Source organism: Halichondria panicea, chromosome 2 (genome assembly GCF_963675165.1).
Source record: "Halichondria panicea chromosome 2, odHalPani1.1, whole genome shotgun sequence".
Lineage (NCBI taxonomy): Eukaryota > Metazoa > Porifera > Demospongiae > Suberitida > Halichondriidae > Halichondria > Halichondria panicea.
This window is the reverse complement of record NC_087378.1, coordinates 6,159,077-6,177,370: the sequence shown is the minus strand read 5'-3', so window position 1 is coordinate 6,177,370 and position 18,294 is coordinate 6,159,077. Positions and strand designations below refer to the sequence as shown.

At 40.3% G+C, this 18,294-nt stretch overlaps 3 protein-coding genes across 5 annotated transcripts; 1 reads left to right on the top strand and 2 right to left on the bottom strand.

Moving 5' to 3' along the window:
• Positions 1-27: 27 nt before the first annotated feature.
• On the top strand, positions 28-1,986 carry LOC135331040 (oocyte-specific histone RNA stem-loop-binding protein 2-like). The gene is made up of 6 exons (XM_064526068.1): positions 28-162; positions 215-616; positions 682-759; positions 819-971; positions 1,320-1,487; positions 1,818-1,986. Exons 1-6 carry the CDS (start codon positions 32-34, stop codon positions 1,834-1,836), a joined length of 951 nt encoding a protein of 316 aa, XP_064382138.1. The 5' UTR covers positions 28-31; the 3' UTR covers positions 1,837-1,986.
• LOC135331041 (uncharacterized) lies at positions 1,977-3,449 on the bottom strand. The gene is made up of 5 exons (XM_064526069.1): positions 3,311-3,449; positions 3,209-3,253; positions 3,102-3,162; positions 2,339-2,434; positions 1,977-2,284 (listed from the first exon to the last, which is right to left on the bottom strand). The coding sequence occupies exons 1-5, from the start codon at positions 3,329-3,331 to the stop codon at positions 1,977-1,979; spliced, it is 531 nt and encodes a 176-aa protein (XP_064382139.1). The 5' UTR covers positions 3,332-3,449.
• Positions 3,450-3,519: 70 nt separating this feature from the next.
• LOC135331037 (inositol polyphosphate-5-phosphatase A-like) lies at positions 3,520-18,256 on the bottom strand. 3 transcript variants are annotated; one of them, XM_064526065.1, is made up of 18 exons: positions 18,021-18,256; positions 17,227-17,265; positions 16,965-17,065; positions 15,929-16,016; positions 15,564-15,627; positions 14,515-14,546; positions 14,378-14,449; positions 14,203-14,255; positions 13,974-14,040; positions 13,739-13,882; positions 12,580-12,669; positions 12,382-12,453; positions 12,209-12,279; positions 11,019-11,069; positions 7,991-8,051; positions 7,758-7,817; positions 6,974-7,028; positions 3,520-4,023 (listed from the first exon to the last, which is right to left on the bottom strand). In XM_064526065.1, the coding sequence occupies exons 1-18, from the start codon at positions 18,096-18,098 to the stop codon at positions 3,695-3,697; spliced, it is 1,527 nt and encodes a 508-aa protein (XP_064382135.1). In that variant the 5' UTR covers positions 18,099-18,256; the 3' UTR covers positions 3,520-3,694. The 3 variants fall into 3 exon arrangements, with proteins under 3 accessions (XP_064382135.1, XP_064382136.1, XP_064382137.1); XM_064526066.1 differs by lacking the exon at positions 3,520-4,023 and adding an exon at positions 5,989-6,026; XM_064526067.1 differs by lacking the exon at positions 3,520-4,023 and adding an exon at positions 6,382-6,692.
• Between the last annotated feature and the right edge of the window lie 38 nt (positions 18,257-18,294).

The following is an 18,294-nucleotide window of genomic DNA, read 5'->3' as shown; positions in this document are numbered from 1 at the left end:
AAACTTTCTTGTAAGCTGTAAACTGTACTACATGATGACCACAGCAACTAGACCCCACTCTCCCCCTATCTGGGAGCCAGAGTTAGAGTTTGAGCACATTCCCTGGGGCGATATAGTGGAAGCAGAGCAACAAGGCGACATGGAAACACTGAACAGTTTGAGGTAAATATCTATTCCCTCAAGTTATCATTAAACTATGTTCTGCTTGTTTTAGGGATAGATCACTGGAAATAAGGAAGTCACGCAGATACCCCGATGGATACCATAGTCCTGTCACGCCCACGGCCTCTCATACCACCCCCATCTCTGGCCCAGGCGCAGGCGCATTCAAAGAGTTAAACGAAGACTATCCCTATCTACCCTCACATTCGAATGACACACCCTCCCTTGAATCACCCTTTCAAGCACTCTCCTATGCACAGGCCCTCGAACCCAGACTCACAAAACGTACTATGGAGGATCGTACTTGTCTCTCTCCCATAGACTACCTGCCCAAACGAAGTGCCTTCTCTAAAGCACCTACCGATGTGGGACCCAGTAGATCATTGTCACCAGCTACCACCACAAAAATTGAAGCGGATATGATGGAAATAGAAGCCACCCCTGATAGTGACAGGTAATGAATATGATTTATGATTATGATGTAAAGGTAACATTTCACATAACAACGATTATTTACAGTCGACCCAATAAGGCTTCGACAGCTGCACAGCGTCGCCTCTTCCCACCTTCAGTTGATAAAGTGGATCCCACTGAAGTGTAAGTCGAAGTGTCACTCAAATAGTGTTCGTGGTGTCACTATCTTTCAATGCTCACAGGTTACGTTCTGAGAGGAGGCCACGATCATCTTCAGTGAGTAGTGGTAGTGGAAAAGAGGTGCTTAGTGGCCATCAAATCACCCAAAGGACAAAGCAGATTGACTATGGAAAGAATACAACAGGATACCAAAGATATATACAGACTGTCCCAAAGTACGTTTGAATACACTAAATGTCATAAGTATATTTGAGGTATTGGGCATGTACGTGTATATATATAATTGGCGGGTAATAATTATATTTAATGAATAAGCCATTTGAACCAACTTTAATTGGCGTCCCAGGCGTGGCTACTACAGCAATGATGTTGTATCCACTGGAAAACTTAATTTGATTCAGTAAAATTCGCCAAATTGAAACACATTAAATTTTCCAGTTATACGGTATACCTGCAGTGCCCACTACGGATTGTAATGTAGCACTCTACTGTAGTCAAGGTATCTACGTAAAGCCCACACACTTAATATGATAAGATCATCTATTGGTTTTATCAACACATAGGTGGAAGCGTACTCGTGACAATCCCTGGACACCTGATAAGAGCAAGTCTTGCAGCACACGGTCATGGCAGGGACAAATCCGAGTGTGGAGGAGGGCATTACATGAGTACGACCCACCCACTGAATCTGGCTCACAGTTCACCGCCGAGGAAGCTGCTCTCTGTCTCATGTGAGCAGCCTCTGTATTTTGAGTACACTTAGTCATGAGAGTAGATTGAAGTCTGGCTTCAAATCTTGTATAACTTTTTTTTGTTTTCGCCACCTACATGACTCTAGTAGTTTAGTGGTAAGAGTTTGACTTAAGCTTTTGTTTGTTCAAATCACCCCCTTGTATGTTTTTTAAACCCTTTACTGAAAACCAAGCATTAATTAAGTATATATTATTGAGTTTCGACCCACTGAAAAGTGTACCCTGACCTCCCCTATCGTTACTATGATTGTGCAATCATTATTGAAACACATTAATATATAATTAAGGTGCGTGTTTTTTTTTCTGCAGGGATTTTGTCAAGGAATAGGGTCACAAGAGCACATCTAGTACAGAACAATCACATTACATGAAGTGTATTTTAACGGTACATCACATGTACTTTTGTATCTAACAGTATTATTATTATAATTATAGACTCATGTTCTCTTTATACTATAATTATGCTTTTCAATCTTCATGAAGTGGTTGATCAGTGGAACATGGGTTGATACTTTGATCATGTTCCATGGGCTCTTGAGTGTCTGTTTCAGTTTCACTAGTAGCCATTGAATCTTGAGCTAGTGTACAGGGACTGCTCATGCCCTCGTCGTGACTGCTCTTGTCCTCATTGTGACTGCTCTTGTCAATGGATTGTGTTTGCATATCAGCGATTTTATCTGCACATTTGTTGCAGCTCATGACAATCGACTTGAGCTGCTCACTTGAAACAGGATCAAACATTGTCACAACATCAGCGTTCAGTAGTAAGCTTCCCACTAAATTGGAAGAGTTATAGAAGCATGCAAACCACATATAAGAACAGTACTTACTGCTACATTTGTTGAAGTTTTGCTTTACTGTCTCGAGGGTTTTACTCATTTCATCCAACTTTTCCAATTCCTTACTAAAAGAATAGGGGTCATAACCTGCATAAAAATTTAACTGGTTTGGCTATATAATGAGATAATTATAATTATATGGATAAGCACATACATCTATCGTCTTTGTTCTAATTACAGCACAAAAACAATTAATTCGATTCTGAAAATGGTCCACATTTGGAACAACAAAAGAATTATTATTGAGAATTGGTTCTTAGAATAGGGTGGAGCTAACAAAAGAACAAAATATTCACCAGATTGCCTCGAACATAGCCGCTCAAAGTTCAAGACTTCAAACGTTTGTGATTTAAATTAGCTATATCTGCACTCAAAGTAGTATTCTATCGAATGTGTATCATCAACAGCAGCATTTAACTGAGCATGGCTTGCAGAGTATGTGCTTGAAGCTATGCTAACTGTATTTTATAACCAAAAGTTGTTAGTTATGGTCGTGCTATATAACTAATTAACTAAGCACCACAATCGGAAATGGAAATGGTTCATAAATAGAATAAAAAATAAAAGAACTGCGTTGGTTCTTCTATTAGAATGGTTCTGTAATTAGAAAAAAGACGGTAGAATCTACATCAATTCTTTCTAGAAAACAGAGCTCGGGCCTTGCTAACTAACCTTAGCCAGGCTACCAAGGCACACACCAGATGATGGAAATTTGTACAATTTAATATTGAATAATTATTACAGATATACTTACCTTCAAGGTGCTCCGTCTGACCAGAACGCTCATATCCAGAGGTAGCCGCTGTAGCTCCAGGCTGATCAAAGTGGTTATAAATTTAGTCCTCATCAAAACACTCTTACCTCTAAACTTCTGGCAATGCTTTCTTGCTCAGCTTCTGTTCCCACCTAAATTGATACCCTAAAATTGTAGCCTGTTGACCATAATGAACTAGATGTACTCACCAAATTCACATGATCATCCATACCAACTCTCTTGGCTCTTCTATAGGCCTACACTTTTATTACCTTTAGCTCTGCTGGGCTAGCTAGCTAGATCTAGTTCATTAATATTATTTTATACAGTACATGCATACATGCAGCTGTTGCCCTCAGGGCTAATGTAGATCTATACTTGTGACAATTAATCCTTTACTATACCACAAACAAGAGAATGTATTGACAAATTGGTAGAAGTTGTGCACATCATGTATTGTCAGAAACATGCAAGAAAAAGGCTAAACAGTATAAACAGTGGTGTTGGAAAGACAAAATTAATAAGCAATACTTGTGCTCGAGTTTTAAGTGTACCTTTGTTTTGTGTGTATTACAATCTATGTATAAAAGAGTTTAGTTTTTTTGCTTCCAAGATGTCCGTCTGCATTTTGTTCTTCTGTTTTGAAACCAAATTTTAACTTGACTCTCCGACAGGCTCAGTCTATCAGCCAACCTAGCTCTTTCTGCTGTAGTCAAATACTGTGTGGCATTAAATGCCTTCTCAAGTTCATCAATTTGCATTCCGGAGAATGTTGCTCGGCCTTTCTTTTCTTTCTTTCCATCTTTGGAACCTTTATCATCCCCTGGTTTGCCAGTAAGAGGGGAGGTGGGGATGTGTGGGTGGGGGGGTATGCAGATGAGACCGGGGGGAGGTCCCTCTCCATGGGCACCTTCATAGCCAACTGCAGAGGGGACAAGAGGAGGAAATGGTTAAACATTGGTTTTTAATGATTATTCCAGATTACCACAGTACACCAGCTATTCACAGGTGGTTTTTTTTGTGCTAAATATATTTATTGACATTCCGATGGGCAGATGCTGAATAGACAAAGGCACAATGAATAATTATAGTCTGCTATAATGAGAAACGCAGACAACATTCTTGGTCTGGACTGTGTGTGGGAGGTTCCCAGGTTCCAGCAGGAGGGGCTGTAACTGGACACCCACACCTGCACCATATGCTAGCTGTACACAAGCAGGCAATGATTATCAGCACTCTAGAAGGCCCTCAGGGGTTGCACACAGAGGGAGTATGGTTAGAGGGGAATTATGTTATGTGGTAAAGCCTAAAACTTGATAATTAGACAATGGTCAATTATCAGATTTATTGCAATAATTATTGTAGTATAAATTTGGTACACTACTGTAGACATTCATAAATTTTAATGAGAGCTAAAGAGATACATGTACACTAAATGACAATTAAGTTAAGATATTCATGAATTTTAAGTGGTTGCACTTGCACAAAACAATAGCTAATCTCAAGTGTTCCCAACAACTACAAACTTTGGTGAATAGTGATTACTCAGAAAGAGTAGTATTTTGGCCCAAGTTGGTAAGAGATATAGTATTATAGCAAAGCACAACCACATACAAACCCACATTATATGCGCAGTATACCGACAAGATCCTCTGTGACAATGCAAAACGGTAAGACCAAAGTTTTAGAGCAAGAAAGCTTTGATCACAGTAGGCTATAATACAGCGCAAATTGGTGCGAATAGGAGATAACTTAAAAAACAGGACTGAAAATGTATATGGAGTACAAACGTAGGTTTAATTCACACAGACTTCCTCCTTAAAACGTGTACTTGCAGAAAAAAGGGGGTGTGTAAATCCACTGGTTGGTTAGAGGCAATTGGGGGCATGTTTCCACTTGAGATAAGCATATTCACATCAGCAGTGAATATCGTTACACCCAGCTAAGTTTCCTTACTGCCTAGCGCCTAGGCAACATATATACCAACCAGTACAAACTACCTAACATGGTACATTCCTAGGGAATAACTGCTGGATAAATTACACACTTGACCTTCACTTCACCTATATACATGCAGCTCACTAGCAAAAAACAGACAACACATCGTTTCAAGCAACACACCTGGCATTCTGGGCATGGCAGGCATGTAAAAAGAGTGAGGATCTGCAGTATAGGACATCGGAGGTACAGGAGCATTTGGGGTAGTGGGAGATCGCATGTGCTCAGGACTGAAAACAGCTGCTGCACTTGTAGGAGACTTCTGGTAGCTTGACGGAGTCTTTGCACCTTCACTACCCTGCGTGTGTTGCTGTTGTTGACTGCCAAGTATATCACGAATGTTATGTGGTGTTCCTTGTGCTGCTTCGGACACTGTAGGAGATGTAATGTGATAAGAAGGGCTTCTTTGGGGATCTACATTCACTGGATATCCACCTTGATAGGCTGCTGCTGCAGCAAAATCATAGCCCCATACTCCAGGATGCCCGGGCCACTGCATACGAGGACTAGTAACGTGTGGAGGAGGGTAGGCATACTCAGGGTGTCTTGCATTCTGTAGTGTGTGAGGAGCGTAGTACTGCATCGTCATACGGTCAGTTGTCATCTGTTTGAGGTGATAGCAAGATCTTGCAGCGTTTCAAAGCTTAGTGATAAGTGCTATATAGCTAGAGAGCTAACAAGCGCTAGAGTTGCAGATATATCTATAGAAGACACTTCAAATGAACCACGAGTTGGTTCCACCCCCTATAAACTACTCCGCCCACACAATATGCAAATATTCCCTCAACACACACCCACTTTTGAACAATTATAATGAAAACCTGTCTTTCATAGCTGTCTCTTTAATAACATCACTTTTATGAGATACTGGTAGTATTGAGAAGAGAGTGATTGCAGACTGACTTCATGCACGATATGCATGGAAACCTATATAATAAATTATTAGGTCATGCAGTCATATAATAATAATTAAACCGTAATAATGACAGTTAGCTATTTAAATATAATTATATTGAAGAACGGCAGCATTTAATAGTTTGTTTTGGTATTATTCATAACTTTACATTGGCCCATTACCAACCAATCAATACTATAACCATCATTTATTTTGTGGCCACAGGCTAACATGAATTTAATAAGGTGAATAATTCATGACCACCATCCAAGTCTATTGCATGTATACAACCAGCCATTAGAATTGATAGCACCAATTAACACTTAGGATATCGATTAGAGCTCCATTAAGCTATCTAGGGTATGTAGTTTTTCGCAATTGTCACAATGATCAAATTAATAACAATACCTACAATAATATACTGTGCGCACAGGATAGATTGTTGTTACATGAAATAATACAGCTTTATCCAGTGAGGATTAAAACATAGCTACTTGTAGAACAGTGTAAAGCTTTAGAGAGTGCATAAAAAGAACAAATAAAATCTAAGATAACCTATATACAAGTACGTAGCAGCAGTGCAAACACTACAATATTTTAATCTCCAAAAAGTGAAGGGGATAAAAATTAAATACTTATAACAAACGTTCTAGGTGCACTATGCTGGGCTTTGGGGCTTCATGCATCCAAGTTCTCATCTGTGAATAGAAATAAGAGCCAAAGTCAAGCACAGGTACAGAGAATCTTGAAAGCATGAACACCCAAAGCCCAGCCTGCACTGCAAGAACATTAGCCTCTTTATAGTTTATAAAACCTCTAACTCTAGCAGTTCAAGCTCTAGTTTCTTCAAGAAAGCTTATTGGAACTACAGGCTGACCTAATAATGTTAATAACCCGACAAAAACTGTTTTACAGACCGCTAGGGATGGGCAAACCAACAAAACATGAGCTACTTTATAAAGTAACAGTGAACTCTCACCTGGAATCTGACTCATAGGAGCAGTGCTTGTGACAGTGAAGAACAGATAGATAGGCTGTAGTGTGTGTGTGTGTGTGTGTGTGTGTGTGTGTGTGTGTGTGTGTGTGTGTGTGTGTGTGCATGTGTGCGTGTGGGCGGGCTTTCGAGTGAGTAATAGCTAGTGGTACTATATCGAGTGTGTGAACAGTTAAACGAGTGAGTACACTTTTCACGGCTCATTAACAAAGTCGGGACACAAGCAGCACACAAAGCGAAAGCCTAGTTCTTATGTTATTGACCTTCAGTAATCACATACTGCATGTAGTATGACAATTTGCCATTGGTAAATGTTACAGCACTAGCCGTATTGATAAAGTATTTACAAGGCAGACAATTCTAATCTATTATGTTTATTCATCAAGAAAGAATATCTTTGTACCCACTCAAATGCAAGGTTATTAATATCTATTAGAGCTTCATAGCACCGTTTACTGTACGTGTTAGTGGGCTAATAATCATGAATCTCATTATTTCTATGGCTCATTTACGTACTACACAGATAAATGGGTGAAGTTTTGGTGTCCAGTTTTCCAAACGGAGCTATGAATATTGGAAAGAGGTAAAAGAGCCCAACGCGTTATCATAACTGACAAATTGGCAAGCTCAAATAACTTTTTTACCTCATAATAATTATGCTCACTAATCAAGCAACAGCTGAATGTTATTATTACTACATGTACATAGGTGACTTGTGATACTCCAAGGCACATACAGTAGCAGTGCATAATTGAAGCTATCAACAGACCTTGTGATCTCCCACACAAACAGTTTTAGCCATCATGTTGTACATGCAGCCGAGGGGACTCTGTGTGTGTGTGTGTGTGTGTGTGTGTGTGTGTGTGTGTGTGTGTGTGTGTGTGTGTGTGTGTGTGTGTGTGTGTGGGTGTGTGGGTGTGTGTGTGTGTGCAGTTACATACATGCAAAGAGGATTGCATACATGTGTACACGGTACATGCTCGCGGCAACAAAAATACTCACTTCTACAACAAGCTTCAGGGCAGATTCATTCATGAGGATACGGTCACACCATGCCGGGCACCTGGAGGGCGAGTCAATAGGTCACAGTACAGAGTCTTGGATACAAACATTACAATACTAAAATTTGTACAAACAATGTTGCCCCAAAAGTGAACATATCATTCTCAGTACTACTAATCGCTCGAAGAATGGTATTAGAAACTAAGCCACAATCTCCAGGGAGCTACGTACATTACACAGATCTATAATGACCTCAACCTTGTACATAACACGTTCAAACACAGAGGGGATGTAGCAGGATCAGTCATGTAGAACAGATCAGATAATAAAGAGACCACGAAATGGGGCACATCTGGAAACACCTTTGCGGTAAACACGGGCACACACTCAGGGAAACCTGTCCAAAGCAGCTATCTAGGGGGGCCTATAAATAGTGTCAACCAGGATCCCAACAATAAACCAAAGTGTTTTCATAAACTAAACAAGTTTTAACTTACCAAAGCACACTCACTATAACATAAGCACAGGTCCTTCTGAACACAACTTCCTCCTATATTAAACATTAAACTCTCCCAGATACTGTTACATATCGGTGTGTGCACCATGGAGGTAAAAACCCTGAGCATTGCTCTCATGCAGTTGATGCCTAAAAGCGTATCTAATTCATTGCAGATCTTTAATGTATAGAATGTCTAAGGTTGAGCAATTGCAAGAATGTGTAGGACATCCAGTAGTGGTCAGGATAGAGTTACTGCAACGAGGCACGTTTCAAACCATATGACAAATCCTTCCACCTGCCCCCAGGCTAGTTTACCACACCGTGTAACACTAGAAGTACAATGTAACAGAGAGCTGCGATCTCACACCTAAATACTGCCAATTGTAACAACGAACTACCCACCCATGATTAATATACGGCTATTATTCAATGACAAGCTCACGGTGGAAGAGTTCACTCATTGTTCGTACTACAGTGAGGCCTCAGAGATAAGGGAACCTACAGTCGTAATAAGTAGAGGCTGCCACCTGCTAAAAGATAGCAATACAAGCAGTGTTTATTTGAGAGGGTTAAATCTGTATTTAATGCAATAATTATGGTCTTCACTGGGGGTTCTATACAGTTTACACACCCCAAACACCCAGCACTGTTTTCATAGCAGCACCAGCCGGGCTCACCCAAGGGTAACAATCAGCAGGAGACACACCCCTTTTGTGATAAAACCCCCCCTACAAAGATACGGTTTACTGCACCTAAACCCATTCATCTTTTTTTTAGGTGATCCTGACACAGTGAGGTAACAAACAAGACAACAATTACGAGCTAACGTGGTTCATTAGCCTAAAAATGAATACTGTACAAACAGACAGCTCTGATAAATACACTGTCAAGGTAATGTAGCATTTACAGCCAATTGTTGTGAACAGATTCACAGGGCAATGAATTCCCACTTTGCCCTATGAATTCCCATTAGCCTATCACAGCCATCAGACCATGGCCGCTATGAATGTGTTATTGCCTGTATAAACAGTTTGAGTGAAGTCACAGCACTCTGGGGGAGGTCCAATGAATAAACACTGGCACTAGACTAAGGTTACTAACACACCACCACATGACACAGGAGATACATGACAACATTCATAGCTTGATTTGCACCTGAGGCAACAGATACATGTATCTTGTGAGCTATTGAGATCCAATATAAGAAACAGATTCATAAGCTAGGTTAACTAAACTATAATCACTGGGGTGGTGGTCAATTATATACTTGCAGTCTATAACACACAATAATAAAGTAAAGGTAGATTAAGCTAGTGTACCTAAATAAAAAACAAGATTCGGCGGCAGAGGCCCATGCAAAACTAAAGAGACAGGCCGTGATCGACCATTGACTTCCACCGAAGTACACAACGTCTAGTCACACAGGAACTCTCACTACAAAGCACTCATCAGTAGCAGTCCCAAGAGAGAAGCAGCCAGGAAAAAACAACAGGGCCTCTATTACGACACTAGTTGGATATTTGATAGCTGCACATGAGCTCATGTGGGAGACATGCTATCCACATGTACTGCTTAAATAGGGGGAGAATTTATTTAACTGTGTAAACTGTGGTTTGCCTATACCTGATTACAAGTACTCACACCAGGAGCTAAAGCTGTTTACACCACATACATGAATACTTGCAACAGATGCTAAGACACAGCAGCAGAGGCTTACTGAAATAATTATTGTTCGTATAACTACAATGCATATATAGTACAGCATTGTTTCACTACAATAGCTCATGTATACATTGATAAGCCAGTAGCCCATTTGAAACTCTTACCCACACACACGTGTTGCAGTAGTGGTACAGCTCATCAAAATGAACAACAAGCACACACCTTCAACCCAGCAGTATTGTTTAGACTAGAGCCAACCCCCTTTTTACCAGTGACACCCTACACCAGCTCTCCCCCTTTTGCTTGAGGTTAGGGGCATGTGTGGGTGCAATGCTGAAGCCCAGTTGGGTCGACATTGATACCATAATAATTATCGCTTACTTTACTCTTAGTACGTACAGCACAGCTTTATCATACGTGCAGCAATACACTTATGACAACACAATGAATACGGCCAAGTTACAATCACAAGTATGTGTACAGATGTATTATGTATGGGTACTAGTTGGAGCTCCATAATATAATTATGAGCTCAAGCAACACTTGATTGCAATGTAGACATTCTGGGTGCATGTTTTAAAACACAAACGGGGCGTGCATCTCACAGCAAGCTGCTGCTATTACTACGAGTGACCTAGCTACTACTGTAACTTTCCTTGTGCCAAGTGTTAAACAACCTAGTATGTCTACAACAACACAATGGGCACTGCTAAGACAGCCTTATACAACATGCTGGTCTAGTAGAGTACAACCACCCACAAGTCGTGTGCACAGGTTATAATAACTAGTCGCTTGTTTGGCAAATTCTTTGTGATTAAACAATTAGTGTGATTTGATAGCCCCTTCCTGCTATGTTACACCACTCACCTCTTCTCCATATAGACTGTGCCTTGGTCCTCCGACTCGCTGAAGGGGTAGCTAAAATAGGGAGAGAAAGATACTCAGCTTGAAAGATGATATCAAGTGAATACGCTGCACAAATTGGGTACGTGATGTTCAAAAATGTAACAGTCAGCGTGATGACCCAATCATGTAAAGAATATGTAATTTGAGATCGTATCTCAAGCCGAAGCCTAAAGATACAGCCTGTTTCATCGACCCAAATACCACATGTACATCGCTCTATATACAGTACACAAGGAAAACAAATTGAAATGTAATATTAGACTGCATGTGGATTAGAATAGTGGGTGTCTCAGATAACCACTGACAAAATTCATTGGGGTTGGTCACATTCGATGGTGAGCTATGCAATGAATATCAGCCAGCGTGTGCTCTACAATAGCCCTGCTCAATGAATACGGCTGGACCAGCTACTCAATCAGACATTAGCAAGGAGGTATGAATATCCAATACAGGTGGGCCGGCTACAATAACCATAATATCTGGATCAGCTGCAGCAGTATGCAAAGCACCCACTCCTCACACAATACAAAAGAAATGGTCGAACAGAAGAATGATATAGGAGGCCTACTTATTACTGGCAATCTGAAACGAGGACAAGCCAATTTACCTCTCAGCCACCAACGGAAGACAAGAACAAACACTGTAATACAGTTACATGTGTAGGTCTGTATACCTAGAAGGCTTACTAAAACACTTTGCATGAATGGCTTCTATTCCCCAAAGGATTGCTCTGTAATGGTTCCACCAAAGCGTATCTACAAATGTAGTCACATTTCTCACAAGTCACTCAGGTAATCATAATAGGCAGACAGGTTGCTATAGTGCAAATTCCCTGACCTGACATTGACCAAACTCTCTAACAGATATAAGAAGATTTCTACAAGTAAATGTAACCAACATATAATGGGGTAAACAGAATGTCTGAAAACTACTATACTGGCTGGTATAATCACATTAACACCAGGGTGTCTACATTGGTCTACAGTGAAATTTGTCTAGTGTGGTCACCATTATTCCTCTATTTTCAAAAGTCTAGTTAATGTCAAAGTCTAGTTCAACCTTTGTTAGCAGGCCACCTCTTTATAACCACTGTTGGTCTGCCTAAGAGTGACTGCTATAGACAGGTTACCAACATTGCAGACCTTCCTCACCTTGGTTGAAACTCAACAGGCAGTTCCCTCAGCTCCGATAGCCCCTTTAATTCACGATCATACTGCAGCAGCTGTACACAAACAAACGCAATAACACAACATTCGTAGAGAAGCATTCAAAGTGTAGCGTATGTGCACATGTACTAACCTCGATTCTTATAATTATCACTAACCTCCTTATATTTCTCTGTGAAATGTGTGCCGTTGCGAAGAGCAAATCGTTTTCTTTCCACCTTCAGAACATCCTTCATAAACAAGAACAATAATTACAGTACATCGAAGCTTGTATACTGTATGTACATGCATGTACATGTGCCCAAGCAAGCAATATAATTATTCTGAGGCTTTTGTTCTGATTTTGTGGAGCTCACCTCTTTAGGGCCTTCTTCATGCCTGTAGACAACAGAGCCATCAGTCTCTTTCACCAACTGAGGCTCATTGTTCAGTGATGACATGATGTGCTGTGTGGTGTTTGTGTGTAGAGCATTAACCACCAATCCCAATGCCTAAACACGCTCCTTCAAATATAGGATTACTAATAGGTGAAGATCACCTCACGCCCAATGCCTAAACACAAATAGATTTACCAATAGGTAAAGATCATCTCACGCCTAAATATGCTCCTTCAAATATAGGTAAAGATCACCTCACGCCCAATGCCTAAACATGCTCCTTCAAATATAGGTAAAGATCACCTCACTCCCGATGCCTAAACACGCTCCAATAGGTAAAGATCACCTCATGCCCAATGCTTAAGGTTACGATGCAGTGTTTGCTCATGAATTATTCATAAGTTTTTATTTTTGTGAGAAAGGAAGACATTGTTTCTATTATTTTATGTGTCTATACTGTTGCACTACTCATAAGTAACTATTACGCTAACTAGAAGGCAACAAATTTACCACAAAGATCGTGTGGTTATTGCCAATTTTAGTCGTCAAATATTAGACAAAGAAAGACTCTAACAAGAACTAAACAGTGACCTACCAGCAGTTTATGATATTCCTGAGGGCGACTCGAAGAGTTCTTGCTCCTATCTATCTTACAAACTGAAGAAAAATGCCATAGTTTACTAGCTAGTCGGCTATTTTTCCATATTTTTCTACTTCTACACGAGCTAACTCGATGACTGTTCATTGTTTTGAAGAAATTGTTTCGAGCCGCCCTGCCCCTTTCCTCCTTTAAATAGATAATTGCCTTACTGGCAAAGAGCATGCAATATCTAGCATATAAAATGACGACTAGTGTATACAGTCAAGACAAGCTTGATTTACTACTGATAATTACTGCATGGGCGAACACTGCATCGTAACCTTAACATGCCAACTCCAAATAAGGATTTATCAATAGGTAAAGATCCCCCCACGCCCAGTGCCAATAAAGGAACAAAATAACGACCCTTTACCAAATTTTTTTATTATCCTCAGCACATTTATTGTACATAACGTTATTTTACAAATTAGTTTGGGCTCACAGAACAACTGGTGCCTAGGTTTGAGAATTACACGTACCTGTAGTATAAGGGCTTACCTTAACGACAGCAGAGAAGTCTAATCTAAAGTTGAAGTCACCATAGATGTAGAGAGGCTCAGAGATGTCTTTAATGGAAGCAGCTAACCGTGAAAGTGTGTACTCCAGCGCTCTTTTTCGATAGCTACAATACACTGACGGGGACTGTGTGTCGCAAGGGTGGAGGTAGTTTGTAATTATGTTATTTATAAATATTATGCAGTTAAAGTGTACAATACTTAGCTATGTAAATTACCGTTTCCAAGGCAACAAGGTTGTCGTCATCGTGAAACAAATGGATGTTAACAAAGTTCAACTTTCGACTGCAAGGAACGATAGTACAATAATTACTGCTACAAATTGGAAGTGAAAACTCCTAGCAGCCACAGTATGTACAAGCACTTCACTAGCCTTGTACACATGCTAACAGTGACATGTACAGTACACTGTCTCAGGGATACGAATCACTATGTGGAGATGCACACCTTCCAAAGAGCCTCCATCTTGTGTGAAGAAAGCCCTTTCTTGACCACTTGACCTACAAAAACAATTCATACTCTGAAATAATTATGCCACTTGCAATGTAGTTCCTGCACTAGGCAAAATTATAGGAATTAAATTGGCAAATAAACAGGACTGAGGTGCCTCAATTGTGCTTACTCCAGGATAGAAGTCATCTGGGAACCTCTCCCTGCAGTGAGTGTGGTTACTGGAGAGGTCACTGTACACAACCTGTGGTGGAAAGTAATGAGTTATACAGTCTTGTGCCAAAACACCCACACAAACAATGGACACACCTCATCTCCTTTGACTTCCACAAACTCACTATCTGCACAAAGCAAACAACACACTCAAAGATTAATCAACTACTAAGAAGGGCCTGGTGTGTACAAACCATTACTTGTAACTCAGAGGAGGTTGGTGTCTAACATACACCACTTTTTGCTGAGCTGGTACAGCTTATTCACAACTATGTAAAGTTCTGGCTAGTTTTGCATGGTCATTGGAGACTGAAGGCAAATTTATGTGACTCTCTGGCTACTTCGAATATAAAGCTTTCATTAACCAACCCGATCCCCAGCGATCCCTTCAATTCCGATGAGTTATCAGTGTGAGTGTTTACTACATTCTTGCCAGCCAGTACAGTGCAGGCTACATACAGCATTGCTGAACATATAGTCTAGCTAATCTTGGTCCAACCAGACAATAGACACAGCTAGTCAGTAAAGCAAAACTTGTTTTTCATATGGTAAAGTGAGCAGAGATCTTAGGAATGTCACGTGAATGATGAAGCATGGCCACCCTTCTCTGATTGTAACCCACTCTCCTCTGACTGTAACCCACTCTCCTCTGACTGTAACCCAACCTCCTCTGATTGTAACCCAACCTCCTCTGATTGTAACCCAACCTCCTCTGATTGTAACCCAACCTCCTCTGACTGTAACCCAACCTCCTCTGATTGTAACCCACTCTCCTCTGACTGTAACCCAACCTCCTCTGACTGTAACCCAACCTCCTCTGACTGTAACCCAACCTCCTCTGATTGTAACCCAACCTCCTCTGATTGTAACCCAACCTCCTCTGATTGTAACCCAACCTCCTCTGACTGTAACCCAACCTCCTCTGATTGTAACCCAACCTCCTCTGATTGTAACCCAACCTCCTCTGACTGTAACCCAACCTCCTCTGATTGTAACCCAACTTTCAGCATTATTATTTGTAATTAACCACTATTGTGGCAATAATAGCATTCCAAATACAAGGAAATGGTTTTTGATTGAGAGTTCAGAATCCCTAACTTTGCACATACCAAGGTGCAAACAAACACTGATATGCTAACTCTCACCATGGAAGTCCCACAAGAAGACTGGCTCCACCCTCTTGTGTATCAGGTACAGGCTGCCAAGGGCCTACATGTATAACAACGGGTGGATAAAATACACGAATACTCACTATTATACTGTATATGTAATATTCTAGGGCATTAAACCCTATGTACAATGCAGCTATCAACTCATAAGAGTGCTCACAGTTGCACAAAACTAAAAAGTTAGTGACGCTACACACTTGTCCTTACATGTACACGTAAATGTACTTAGTAACATGGCTGTCCAGGTAAGTCGGAATACATGTCAACAATAACTAAGTGTCCTAAGAGTGGCTCTTTGTTACAACCCTTTATTATTGAAATCATGAGCAGCATGTACTTACAGTGAATTCTGCGGATCGTTCGTAGGCCATGTCAAACCATCCCCTGACCCTGTCGAAATTGGCGAAGCAAGGCAGCTCTCGTAGTTTCCTGGAGCAGAACAAACGGTTAGTCACATATGTACAGAATAGGGTATTGCACATGTACTGGAGAGTACACCTTATAAAGCTCATACATATCTACATGTATATGAAGATGAATTCCCTGGACTGCTACCTGTATATGTACGTCGTCCCTCCAACGAAAACACTATTGGCCTAAACTAATGTAGCAAGACTGTGAAGCAGTAGTGTGACTGTGGGAGTAGTGAGGTACTCTGGGTAGTGTGAGTGGTGAGAGTAGTGCCAGTAGTGAGGGTATAGTGTGGTTATTAATTCAGCACAGTTACACATGTTGAAAACTGACTGAGTTGTGAATAATTATAGTAATAAAGAATATATGCCTTCAAAGAACACAATGGCAGCTCTGTTGCAATTCCAACCTAATGGAGCAGCCCACTCAATGCTATAAACTGACACAAAACAGTGGCAATTAAAGTGTCGGAATTGGAACTATACACTCACGTATCCTAGCAACGGCATTCAGAAATTAAACAAAACCAGCAAACAATAACAAAACCCACAAAACTTATCCTACAAACATACACACACATGAATTTAAACTAACAGTGTTAGAACTTCATTTTAATAAAATCAACTACACAATGTACCGTATATCGGATTTCGAATGCAAGACTCTTTTGATTGCAAATTGCGAGAACGAGAGAGCATGCAATTCGTGCTAATTAGAAACGTAACCACGGTTTGTACAGTGTCATTCGCAACTCAATGACACGCCTTCCAAACCCGGTATACGTTATTATAAATACAGCACAGATAGCATCAAAATCACAGGCACTTAGGTAAAAATGTTGTAGCATCTTCTTGAAGAGGTTTTACATGTAAGCCTGATTATCTTCTTTTTGTGAGCTTTGCAAATGTTTGTACAATTCACGGGGGGGGGGGGTTATTAATTTTCACTTTAATATTATTATAATACCTGATAAAGTCCTGGACTTTGGGCATTGTGACTTCAAAATCTTTTCCTCCTATTTCTTGACAATGCAGAGCCACCAAGTCTGGGTCAGCCTGTACAATCACCTGTGTGTATGTGAGGGGGCAGGTGAGTCCGGTGCGCTATAGGCTATAAATACAAAGAAACCTATCACTAAGAATACGGAGGTACTTCCAGTTCCACTTCCAAATTTAAGGAAACATGATCCACACACACATACTGCTAAATCAGTAGTAAGTACTCTCACCTTCTCCAATTCAACCAGCCAACGTTGTTCAATTTCAGCCTATAGGGAGAATAAACACATGACATGTATTTGATACATGTGTGGATTATTGTGAATAACCATGACCCAGCCGAAAGAGAGTTGCCAAAACTTCCTTGTCTCCAAATAACTGTCAAATTAACGAACATCCCCACTACCAGGTACTAAGCAGTAACAGGCCAGCAGCTAAAACGGAGGTGAATTCTCTCCACTTCTAAACCATTCTCCAGTATTTGCTTTCAACAGAAAATGGGATACTGTTGATTTGCTCCAATACTAACAGTTAGTAATAACTGATGTGTTAGTGATTCCACTATTCACAAGGGTACTAATTAGAGTTTAAAATGGTAGTTATGGTTCTATTGGGATAATACACAGTGCCACTCACAGGACCGGAGACGGATTTCTTAATTAAATGAAAACGTAGCTCATTGATCAGGATTGTCACTGACAAACTAAGGCAGACTAACTGCTGTTTGGTAGTGAAAACAAATAATGTACCGAAAGGCTTGCTCCCAGTCCACATGACTGTTTGATATAATATTATAATAATTATAGTAAGCATAATATTATGTACTAAAAAAGAAGTAACATGATGAGCATGACAATCCGTGCATTTATAAACAAGAACACAAGCTCGGAAAATTTATAATTCTAACATTTGATAAAAAATTACGTAGATCTACGTACTTCTCAATTAGAGCTGATGTGATGTACAATACAGGTACAACACCAAACCAATCAAATACAGAGTATCTGATGAATTGTATACTCACATTTTCAAAGACAGAGCCCAAATTGCTGGTCACCACAAAAAGCCTGTTCAGGGCAAACTGCAGAGCCATTGTTGCCATTTGCTGCAGCCAATATAACTCAAAGTTGAGTGCTTCTTTCTTACTAGGACACACTCGATCTAAGTACTTGAAAATGTACAATGGAGGAGAGATAGAGAAGTGACTATCTTTTCAATGTGATTATTCATTGATCGTTCTTGCATCCTTATTTCCTGTGACATGAGGTGTGGTAGAATCACGTGCTCCAGATGATAAC